Consider the following 12,637-nt stretch of genomic DNA (forward strand, 5'->3'; position numbering starts at 1 on the left):
GTTGGCAGCATTTTCAGAGCAAACGTGACTTCCTTTCTTGCATTGTTGACGTCATTTTGAGATGTCAGTTCCAAATAGTATTGGGAACTGTTTCTTTGCCGTCTGACAATTGTATCCAGGAGGCATCTTCAATGTGCCATTCTGCGATTGAGCAGGTAAATACTTTCACAGAGGCCAACCAAGGTCCTTGTACAACAGCGGACAGCTGATCATAAAAGTTCCGACCCGTGGCCTTAAATCTTTTAGTTTTACATCATTGCCTAAAATGACTTTATTTTTCCCCTTTTTGCAACCCCCAAAAAATCACGTTTTGACATTTGTTGGGACTTACACATTTAATACAGAATGTGAATATTAAAACGGAGGGGAAAAACAATATTTCTTTATTCACAATTGTAAAATACACTGTCACACGGTTTAACGTCTTTCACTGAAACACAAATTACACGTGGACCATTCATTGTAATAAAAGAACTGATATGTCTTGGCTGTGTTTTTTTCTCTCTCCAATCAGGAGTCATGGGTGGCGTTGTCAATGCAAGGCAAACATAAACTGACTGCAACATGCATCATAATTATAACATGGACCAATACTGTAGGTACAACGATTAACCACCATGGAGGAAAAAATAAACAGTCACATACTTTACTTTTCACATTTTACATTTCATTCAAGTAGGCAGAAATTAAACGTCACAGATTCATAAACACCACAATACCGCACCAAACGTAATAACATAATTCTTTGGTGTGTCTGTACTATCGCAGAAAGATATTACACATCAGCAAATAAATTATAGTTTACAAATAAAAGAGCATTTATGGACAAAAAATTCTTAAGATACCTAACGATTACATTAACGACTTGCAGCCCACAACAATTATGTACAAATCCTACAGGGACAGGCCTGTCATTTTTGCATTTTCTGGCCTCTAAGGACATATTAGTGCTCTTTAGTTTGTTGGTCTGAAGGCCTGAATAATTATGAGTAAAATATGAAGATTTTTGACTACATCATGATGAATAGAACATCACACAAAAGAATCCCAGGGCTCTTGGTTTTAAGGGTTGATATATTGATGATCCTGATTTCACAGGGTCAAACAGAGTCCTTGTGAGTTTCACTGATCGAAGAATCCTTTCACATATAGCAGGAAAGTTCTAATTCAGCTGTGTATGTTAGGATATGTAAATAGAATGCTGTTTATACTCGGTCACCGAAGCCGCTGGCACAGGGTGATTTCACTGAGCACAAGGCTATAGCCGTTTCGTTTTCCTCCGGGGATTGTAGTCCATGATGGCTTCGCAGATTTGTAGGATTTCCCTTCTTTCTGTCAATCGAGTGAGTTGGGCGTTAAGCAAAAGAACGGCTATGCATGTATCAGTCAGTTCCAAGAAGCGACATGTTGTCTCGTGGGTCGAAGATCCGATTGCCAGTCCGAAATGGGTCTGATGATATGTTTTATCTGTTTAAGTCACGTCTGATTTCATAAAATCAATATCTATAGTCTGAAAGTAAATGAGATTGCGATTCTCTTTTACCTCGAAGTACACACAATAATTCTGACTGACACCGAGGCCAGAATGTTGCCTAGGATCGAATCCTTAGCCCTTAAATTCATATCCTACGAGGTTTGAATCTAGCTGGTTTTAAGACGGCGTTGGCCATCCTAGCTGCCTTTAGTTGTCGGGGTTCCATTGCCACTAACCCTGTGTTGACTTTTGCCCATTTGCTCGCATCTCTGTCAGAGCATAGTCCTGGGATCAGAGTTCGTGTAAACTTCCTCATCCTCGGTGTCGGATGAGGTGCCATTGTTGGAAGGTGTGTGCAGGTTGTTGGTAGCCCCGCTCCCTTGGCAAACGTACCATTCGTTGAGGTTAGTGACTTGCGAAGACACGCTGGCTGTGCGGCCCCTGACTGTCTCTGAAGCTGGGGACGCCATCCCCAGGGATGTGTTTGAAAGCTCGTAGCCGGAGCCAGGGGGAGGGGGAGGAGACTTGCAGTGGACTTTCATGTGCTTGCGAAGAGAACTAGGGTGAGTGTATGACTTGTCGCAACCTCTTACTTTACAGTTGTATGGTTTATCGCTGGTGTGGACGTGAGAATGCTTCTTCCTGTCACTGCTGTTGGCAAATTTCCGGTCACAACCATCAAACTCGCATTTAAAAGGCTTCTCTCCTGAAAATAATAAGGAATGGGAAAAAAAGACAATAAGAGAACCGAATGGAGCGTTTCGTACAGAGTGAAAAAGAGTTTTTCAAACACATTTCTATTGTTTTGTGAAAATTGTTAAACATGCAGGCGTTTATTATCATCGCTTTAGCCTCGGTTACAGGGGCAAATTCCTGCATTACAACAGTAACCGCATTTCAAATAAACCTCCTCACTATTAGTTGAGCTTTCGGATTCCAGACTTGCCGAAAGGCGCTATAGAAATGTAAGGCTTTTTCATTACCTAAAATCCCCCTCACGTCCTTTCATTCTCTGGCTTTGCTAACCCCTCCAGGAGCCATTGTTTCTTCTCATTTATATTTACATCCTGGTATACACATTTAGCATTACAATTTTATGACAGTAAACAGCTGGTCAGGTTTAAGGCTGTACTTGGTAACGCAATTTATCTTTCCATCCTGCAGTCACATGTAAAACTCGATTTCCTTTTGCAAGGAAAATATTTAATGTACTCTCAACTTGTGACGATTCGATACAGAACGAGAAATCTTTCTATCCAAAAACCAAAAAAAATCTTAATTATGATTAAGAATAATAGCTTTACACCAATCTTTTTCTCCAGGTTCTGCACGTTTCCCTGGAATATTGAGGAGTTTCTGACTCGATCTCCATCCATCAGGGGCTGGTGAGGTGGTCAAACACGTTTGCGAGAAGTTTTAAGCCAAGTATTTTCAATTTCTGACCTCTTACAACATTTTTTTCCACACACGGCGCCTATCAATACTTTGAGGCTGCGACCGAGCGGGTGACTGCAAGGAGAGTAACGGCTTGGTAGTTATATCTTCAGAATTTTGCAGAGCTCAGAGGTTTACAATTTGTAACAACAATTTAAACAAGTGAGTCCCGATGAAGGGTCTCGGCACGAAACAGCCGTGGACTCCTAGTCCTCTATGGACTCCTCTCCATAGATGCTGCCTGACTTGCAGAGTTAACCTAGCATCTTGTGCGTGTTTAAGGAGCCGTAAGCACCGGCCCTAGGCCCCGTTCCTACACCGTATATTTTTCTTTCTGTATTTGGACATTCAGTAATTCGGCAAACTTAATCAGATTTAAAATATTTAATGGTTATACGTATTGCAATGGTATTTCCCTAACACCACACCATGAGCAAAATAATGGGACATCTTCCCAAATCCATCCAGCTATCTCTCTCCTTTCCACCTTTATTGCAGTGAGAGTTCTTCAATTAAAATCCAAATGTCCCATTCTTTGTCGTTTATTTCAAGATTCACTATTGTTAAGAGTTATTTTGCAATACAAACTAAAGTGAGATGAATAACAATGGTACTGAACCGGTGACCGTTTTCCTGGACGACACAGTTTTCTTCAGTAAAAATATGATGTTCTTCATAACATGATCGAATCTGCCATGACCTTACTATCAGGCAGCTCGCATTCATTTTGATTAAGTGTCCCTGATTTTGGTGCATCTGATGATTTTAAGCGGGTTATGAGATATGGTTGAAACAAGGCAATTACCAGCGGCATCCAGTGACGATCTGGCTGTATTTATACACATTAATATTTATATTTTGCTTTGTGAACTACTGCAGCTCGATGTAGTATCTGCACCCCACAGGTTGGTCATAACCTGCCTTTTGGATTGGCTCGTCGCTTGGTCTGGAATTTCTGGCCTTAAGCAGCATATTCGGCGAGAGGGACTGATGCTCTTCGGGTGCCATGAGCGAGTCTGGATGCAGAAAACACTTGACTGGTAAAAGCGACTTCACCCTCAGACATAAACCTCATTGGTGTCTTGAATCTGACAGCATATCCATGACAGTATGGACCTGTCCAGTCTGTTGTTGGTATTTTCTCGTAATACAACAGCTAACGTTAGATGACTAGTTCACCTTTTTTTTTAGAAATATGAATCAGTGTAACGTAGGGACAATGTAGGATTTTCTCTTGGAAGGATGCAGCTTTTATAACCTTTGCGCAACACAGACACGCTAGCCCATTCTACTGGAATTTCCGATCTCAAATAAAAACTTCCAGCATTTCCTAGGACAGCACAACTTCTGATCCCAAACTGGTGACGTTTCCAATCTCCTCATCTTCTGCAACAGTAGGAGGAAAGCACACATTCATTCGAGGAGCAGAAACATTTTAGAAAATCGCAGCATCATAGCTATAAACTCTTCAAAGCTACATCGCTATTACTGTCTGGAGTTACATAGGCGTGTACCTTTAGCACATTTCTCCCCCCCAACCCCTCCCCAAAACAGCTCCAAAATGCAATGGCGAAAATAATCAACACGGATCTTATGAGCCTGATAGTGTGTCTGCTTTCTATCACAAGTTTAATGCACAGGCTCCTTTTGCTGGGACCAGCAGCAAGTTGAACTCCTCCATCTCCCAGCATTACCAAAGCGAGAAAGTTGTTCTGCTATTCTGTATGATGTGAATTACTGATTATGTATCTTCTTTTGTTTGCTGTGGTAACCAAGCCTACACAGGTCATCGTGGAAGCAGTTAACATTCCAGTCGCGAATTTCTGTTTTGTTTTAAGGTCCAGTCCGACTCTGTTTAAAACACGAATAAAGGGCTGTTTTAAAGTTTCCTGCAGCCAACAACCCCGGGCACCGCCTTCATCGGCAGAAGTATTTGCCTCTGTACTGCCTTGCTTGGCCTTCTCTTGTAAACGCTGCTTTTTTTTTGGTGGGTGGAGGGGGGGGGGGTGCGCTGAGACAATATAAGACATCAATTTGACTAAACCTGACGTCTTGAAAAGAGTTTTGTTTCCTGAGAGGAGATGAATGGTTCGGGACAACTTGAATTTATTCCTGCACTTGTCTCCTGACCAACATGGCTGGAATGGGAGTCCGGAGCACCCTGCACGCCACCCCCCCCCCCCCACCCCGCCCCCGAACCCAACTATGCTTTACTTTAAACTTGTGCAACATATTCTTTAGATAGAATCTGTCATCAAAGCAGTCATGGGCCATTTGCTTTAACATTTAAACAAAACATTAAGAAAGCATTAAACGGATAGGTGTAACACTATCTGTTTATGCCCTCTGACAGCACACTATAAATCAATGGAAATAATTAAGTAAGGCATGCGTCAATAAACATTCTCCAAGGGATAATATCTGTCTGCAACAATAAATTCTGACCAGGTTGCTTTATTTCGTCAGCAACTAAACCGTTATACTAGAGATACCCAGTAAACTTTGTTCATGTTAAGGTGGAGAGTACCCTCGGGGATCAGGGCGCAAAGATTATTGGTGCGGCTTATTTATTGACGATGGATCGCAACCCCCTTCATCATGGCACTTAATGAACCGAATAACGGCACATAGTCTGCGAGCATGATGATAATATTTCAACGACTTTTAAATAACATTTCTGCGACAAAAACTACAACGCATTCGATACTATTTACAAACTCAGTTGAACGCTTGTCACTCTAATTTAAAATTCGCCCTCTTTCCGATCGGCCCGATCGTTCTTGGTGTTTAAGGATGTTTTGAAACGTCTGGTTTTAATTTGGTGATTTGGCGTTCGAAGAGCATTCTCGCGAGCGAGTCGACTAACCGCGCTAAATTCCCCTTAGAGCTGTGACAGTTTACTTTCAAGTTCCCGGCTATGAAGTCAAGAATGCCGCCTTTGTAACCCCTTTCCAAAGTGTTTGTACACGCAAACCCTGGAGAAGCTTTCCACAGAAGCCGAGATAACGCTTTAATTTCACATCCTCGACTTTTGAGAAATGTTTGTATAATTAAGCAGCGTGCACACGCGATAGAAACGGAAACTGGTTAGATTCGCAGGCTAGAGAGAAAAGCACCATACAGCATTTGATTTGTAAGCGCAAAAGAAATACTTCGCAGGAGATAACGGAGTGTACTTGTTGAGGGGTCTAAATACAAAGTGCAGAGTGTTTGACACCAACCTGTGTGCGTCCTTTTATGAATCTTCAAGTTTTCCGAGCGAGCGAATACTTTCCCGCAACCGGGGAACGGGCAAGGAAAAGGTTTTTCTCCCGTGTGAACTCGGATATGGTTGACCAATTTGTATTTCGCCTTGAACGGTTTGCCTTCTCTGGGGCATTCCTCCCAGTAACAAATGTGAACGTTCTGCTCGGGCCCGCCGACGTGCTCCACCGTGACATGATTTACCAATTCGTGCATCGTGCTGAAAGTTTTCGAACAAGGTTTCTTTGAAGTGTCGTCTTGGTCAATCCACTTGCAGATTAGCTCTTGCTTGATGGGCTGTCTCATGTACCTGAAGAATGCCCCGGGTCCATGGTGAGCCGCTGCCAGGTTAACGTTTAAGTTCATGGAGGTATAACTGTGCAGGGAAGAGCCCGGGTAATGCTCCGGCCTATAGATTTCCCCCGGCAACCCCAGGCGCACCTGCCCATTTAACGTTGGGTGGGTTCCTGCTGCCGACTGCTCGTGGAGACCCGAGAACACTTCCGAGTGCCCGTAGCTACCCGCTGTGGAGAGAAACATGCCGTGGTGGTGGTGGTGGCGATGGTGAGAGGGAGATGACGAGTGCTGTTCGCCCAGTCCGTGCATGGCAGATGCTGAAAGGTCTCTCCTGAGAATGTAGTCCCTGCCGCTCGCGTAGGCTGAGTGGGGGTGACCCGCTGGGTAGCTGGCTGAGTTCTGTGCCGAGCCGAAAATCGCCGCTGTCTGCACTTCGGGGTGTGCGGCCATGTGCTGAGATGGACTGGGTTTCAGAGCACTGGCCTGAGCCATGTGCTCGGGCCCGAAAGGAGTAAGAGGCGCGCTGGGGTCGCTGCTGATCTCCCCAGGGTGTGTGTGTGTCTGGCTGCCCAGTCCCGGGAAGCCTGACATGTTCTGGTGAGGCTGCTGTTGATTTCCTGCCAAGTCCGATAATCTCAGGCCCGAATACCGCTTGCTTAGCGCGGCTTCCATTGCTTACACTAGTCAGTCCATCCACGCTAGTTGGTGGGACAGTTTTTTTCCCTCTCTCTTTTTTTCTCTCTCTCACTCACTCTCTCTCTCTTTCCTTCCCCCTCCCTCCCCCCACCCACCCCGCCCCACAAAAAACAAAGCCTGGAAATATTTTATGGAAGCGTATTTAAAGTACTTTTTTAAAAGCACCCTTTAACTCTGCCTTTCTCACAGTGTTCTCAAGCGATTGGCAGATCATACAACAGTTAGGTGACACGGTGGGGAAATATAGTTCAGAGATGGCAGGGCGGCGATTGGAGACTTTGGGGGTGATTGGCAGACGCGCCGTTCAGGCAATTCGCCCGTTTTCAGCCGAGCGGCGCAGCGGGACCCACCCCCTCCTCTCCGCCCGCACTTCTCACGATGTTGCTCTCTCAAATTTTGACTCCAAAACTTAAGTAAACTTATTCCCTCCACCCCCCCCCCCATCCAAACTCTTATGGCCGGGAAACTCCATAACTGGCCATTAAAGATTGCAATTAGCTCGTCTCCTCCCCTCTCCGGAGGGTTTATGTAAAATACTGATTGTGGTCATGTACCTTTTAAATTCGCTTCTGAGCCATGAGCATTGATGACGCATCACATGTTCAACAGTGTTTTGCTTGGAACATTTTAAAATTATTGATTCCAAAGCTGGCTATACAATTCTAACATAACTACAAAGGACTCACGCTAAATATTAATATTTTACTGCATTGGAATTTTAGATTCAAACTTACAATGATCATAACTTACTCTTTGCTACTGCATATTAACATAACTTACTCTTTGCTACTGCATATTAACATAACTTACTCTTTGCTACTGCATATTAACATAAATTACAAATTACAAATTTGGAGATATGGTCGTAGAATTATTTTTATACCCAGCGGTAGTCAAAAGTAATACAATTTTTCAAGTAAAACGGGGATTTGGGAACATCTAACCTAAGCACCAGTAACGTAGAAAATTCAGTGCAATCCATGGCTATTTTGATAACACTTTTTATGATTTGTATTTTAAATGTTTATATTAAAACTGAAGAGTAGAAATATTCATAAGGTTATGAAGTATATTAAGGTGAAGGTAAACTTTGTATGGAAGTTATCAATGAGGAATGAGCGAGTGTTCTTTCTTCACTTTGGCATGAAGGACAACGATGCATAAGGTCAGAACACCGAGCATCTTATGGAGTGTATGACGATGATTTTATTATTGGGGAATGATATACAAACGTAAATGTTTCAATCTCACCAAAACCATCTGAAACAACATTCTAAGTTGCACCATAATATGCAGTTGCCTCACGTTCTTCAGGCATCAGCATCACTATTGTATCTCCACGACATGGATTCAAATCCTCAATCTACTGTCACTTCTTCTGATTTACATATTGTATTCAGTTTTGGCAATTAATAATTTTTGCGATTGCCTTTTTTTCATAAAGAAGCGAGTAACATGGGTTGTAATTAATTAGAAATACATACAAATCAATGAAAAATAAAGATGTTGAATTTTTTAATGTTACTTAGATTTTTCCTGTTGTTCCCAAATGAAATAACGTTATGAGGATTTTCAAATAATCATCATGCAAGTATTCTGCAAAGCTTAGGAATTGTAGCATAACATTCAATACTAATATAATATATTTTTCAACAGAAAGCTGAAAATATGTTTAAATTGCCGCGGTGTTTCCATAAAGAGGACGGAGAGAAATAATTGTTTTATTTTTAGCTTTCCGATTTTCATTGCCTAATTATTTTAACTTTCTACTTCGGATCTGGTAAATGAGAGCAACTGGTATAACACAAATAAAAGCACGATAAGTAGAAACAAAGACAAATGCGATTAAATTCTGTTTTCTTATTTAATACCCTCTACCTTCTTATCTACGATACATTATGCAACTTCATCTACCTAAGCAAATGACTCCGAGTTAAATTAAAACTATGAAGGAAAGAATTAACTCGAATTTGAGCAAGTCGAATTATTTTCTCGTGATATGCGACAAAGCGAGATCATTGATTATGTTTAAGAAAATACCACCCCGTTTGAGACTTAAGCACTGTCCATAAATTATATATGCATAATTATTCCCAAAACATTTTGATAATTTTTATCAAATTGAATTGAATGCAAGAGAGATAAATGAAACACACTTTTAAAAGATTGATGTGACCAGATTTATTTTCCGACAGTATTGACTTACATATAAAACAGTTTTGTTTCTCCATATGGTCTCTCGAAGCTGCAATATTTTCAAAGCTTTTTGACTGGTTGTTTTATTAACTTAAAAGATTTAACTTTACAGTCCAATATAAGAATCTACTGAAGCAATATTTCCAGATAGCACATTGAATATACATATTAATATCATGAAATTATACGCTTAACAATCTTCTCATTGTTACCTGTTTGATTCTGTACATAACCCACATTTTTAAGATCCCGTATTTATTATACGCGTGTGCCTGTGTATCGATTTCACAGTATTCATATTAATTAATTTCTAACCACTGTTTTGTTAATTGAGCTATATCCGTAACTTCCAATTTTAATACACCAATCCATGCCAAGCGACGAGGATGTCCTTCAAAAATCCTTTCTGATCATCGTTTCGTTTTCGCGCAGCTTTCCACCTTGTGATGAAAATATACAACATGTCCAAAACTGCCTGTCTGCATTTGGATAACAACAAATAGATTACATAGTCCAGAAGTTTTGCTAAGTATTATTGGCCAAGAGTTGAACAAATGACAGAGAAGAATCGAACAGTTTCTGTATATTTTTGTTAGGCTTTCCACTATGTCCAGCTAAGCTACTAATAGACCGATAAATTATAACGAGTGCACAACGATAATCAGTACCTAGAGCATAGCTCGTTTATAGGCTTTGTAACGTAAGATGCGATAATCATGCAGCATAAAACGTGATATCTGATCATGTAATGTGAGTTTAAAATCTTATGCCTGATAATTGATTATTCTACTTTTGTCACCTCTGTCTGAATTAAGTTTGCTTTATTTACGAAAATGATTACATGAATCCAAATTGGCATCAGAGACTGTCTTAAGTAAAAAAAAATAAACCCCATTATCCTATAAGATTCGGAACATCGAAATTCTGTTGACCATGAAACGTGTGAAGGTACCTTCACACTGTGACACGAAATCCAAAGACAACGAGGAAATATAATTACTGAGTTTCCTTCAGGTGGGCACTGTTCAACGCCCAACATTTTCTCGGAGAATCTCGCTACAAGTGCTCTCTACCTGTAATGAAATAATCCTCACTCTTCTGTTCCCCCCCCCCCCCACAATAAAAATGTTTGCCTTGATCACTGATTGCAGGAATGGGAGAGGATTTAGGATTTAGGTTGCCAGAGGTGAGGTGTTTGTACGAAAGGGATTTGATAGTACGCGCCCTTCTTTATAACGGTCTTGGCTCAACCCAAAATTATATCTGTCATTGATTAATGCGTCTTAATGTTCACCTTCTTCTACCGTCGATTTTATTTCCACGTGTTTCTTCTAGAAATTGCTACAATATGCCACAATAGAAATAAAATCCCGACGTTGTATAAATTTGTAATCCCGAATATGATTGTATTGTACTTAATAGGCTTCGAGCAAAATGACAAATAAGCGCTTTAATGGACTCCGAAGGAAATTGGTGCATATTTGTAAATTAGGATTACGTCCATAACGCGATTATTGTCAAAAACATTTCAGAAGTAGCAAATATCTAGCACTAACTAATTTTCTCCTTCTAAGCTCCCTTAATTCAGCAATGCACCTCTCCTTCCAGTCTAAACGATAAGACTAAATACTCATTAAACACCATGCTTGTGTTATAATTGCACTGAATTGGTTTCCTGTTTCTGTTTTTCCAGCCTTGGTTATTTTTAAGGAAATTGTTTCCGATTTCCCGGCGTTTTATTATCTCTTATTAGGCTTTCAAAGCATAATTATGCTTCCAGTTCAAAAATTCTAATCCTAGCCGTTCATTACATTCGGTAGGATGCCGGTGACTATTCAAAGAGAACCGAATTATCAAGTAAGGTAGCGCGCTGGTGAAAAATGAAACCCAATAATGCCAATTTTAGTAGTATAGGTAACCCAGCGAACTAATATAGTGGGATCATAAAATGATTATTAATGCGGCCTGAGTAATGCACATGATTCGAAATATTGCGAGCAGATTAAGGAAGCAGGAATGAGTATTACAATATTTTAACAATCCAGAAGAGGTTTCGCGTTAAAGTGTCATGCAACCGAGTATGGGGAACAGCAATGGCTGTGGAAAGAAGGGAGGGGGATGTTGGAGTCAAAATTAAGACACGTTTTGGAAATGAAACGTTGGATGGCAGAGAACGCCCAGTAAGATGTAAGGTATTCGATAATTGTATAAAGGAGATTTTGAATTCCTCGTGAAACATCGATATACATAAAATAAAAATTAAGATAGTTTGTTGGGTCGTAGTTTCAGTGAGGAACGATATATTACGTTGCACCGTTCCAGCGAGGATAAACCCAGGTGAATGAAACCCCCGATCGAATGCAACCTTCTGAAAGCATTGAAGAGTGTGTTTCTTCATCTCTTTCTAGTACTTCCTGGTGGTAAACCATAACAACTTGCCTACAAAGCCATGTTGTCTGTCAATTGCCACATCATACAAGCCATGTCCTTATAGCAATCCGCCGCTCCATTACCTCATGCCTTGTAAGGCTCGATTCACATAAAATCCCCATACGCTTGATTGCACGCCCTTAATTATTGAACAGATACATGTTTCTTTTCAATGGATGGGGTAATTAATAGACCATCAGTAAACTGAATTCAACACTTCCTGGCGGTTTAACACTTTGTTTATAATGTGTTTCTACTTATTCAGGCCAATATGAAAGAGCGCGAATAGAGGTATTGTGCTCCTGTTCTGTTTGATAGTCACGCGCCCAAACAGATCAGGTTATGCAGATGTGTATATGGGTCTTTCCCGTTTTCCGTCAGCATTTTGCCCGTCGCGCGCGCGCGTGCTCGTGTGTGTGTGTGTGTGTGTGTGTGTGTGTGTGTGTGTGTGTGTGTGTGTGTGTGTGTGTGTGTGTGTGTGTGTGTGTGTACGCGCACGCGCACGCGCGTGTGTGTGTGTGTGTGAAAATAAATTTATGCAGTCGTGTTATTTGCAAAATTGTCACTTCACCGTAATAGAAACAGAACATAACATTAACCTTACTGCAGCATTCGGGAGAAGCAGATTTTATTTGCCTTGAGATACTGGCTATTCCTTTGGGGCAATTTTTAAAAGCGGGATATTTGGCGAATATGTTAGCAGAGATGTCGGGATAGATGTTACAAATGAAAGGCATAATAATTTAAACACTACAATGTGTCAAACACCTGGCGATAAATATGTAAGCTACCTTCCACGAGTTAATTTTACGTTTTTCTTGAACATTTACATCTTCGACCAGTCAATTTCATGTTTAAAAGATTGTA

At 41.0% G+C, this 12,637-nt stretch overlaps 1 protein-coding gene across 1 annotated transcript; it reads right to left on the reverse strand.

Annotated features, from left to right (window-relative positions):
• Positions 1 to 361: 361 nt before the first annotated feature.
• Positions 362 to 7,197, reverse strand: zic5 (zic family member 5 (odd-paired homolog, Drosophila)). The gene is made up of 2 exons (XM_073028723.1): positions 6,130 to 7,197; positions 362 to 2,180 (listed from the first exon to the last, which is right to left on the reverse strand). The coding sequence occupies exons 1-2, from the start codon at positions 7,118 to 7,120 to the stop codon at positions 1,747 to 1,749; spliced, it is 1,425 nt and encodes a 474-aa protein (XP_072884824.1). The 5' UTR covers positions 7,121 to 7,197; the 3' UTR covers positions 362 to 1,746.
• Between the last annotated feature and the right edge of the window lie 5,440 nt (positions 7,198 to 12,637).

The sequence above is a fragment of the Hemitrygon akajei genome, chromosome 2, assembly GCF_048418815.1.
Source record: "Hemitrygon akajei chromosome 2, sHemAka1.3, whole genome shotgun sequence".
NCBI classification, from domain to species: Eukaryota; Metazoa; Chordata; class Chondrichthyes; order Myliobatiformes; family Dasyatidae; genus Hemitrygon; species Hemitrygon akajei.

Bases quoted from the DNA above. Each gene is read 5' to 3' on its own strand.
- zic5 (XM_073028723.1), bottom strand. From the start codon at position 7,120: ATGGAAGCCGCGCTAAGCAAGCGGTATTCGGGCCTGAGATTATCGGAC. The intron at 2,181-6,129 runs GTTGGTGTCAAA...TATTATTTTCAG, and splicing joins TCATAAAAGGACGCACACAG to GAGAGAAGCCTTTTAAATGC.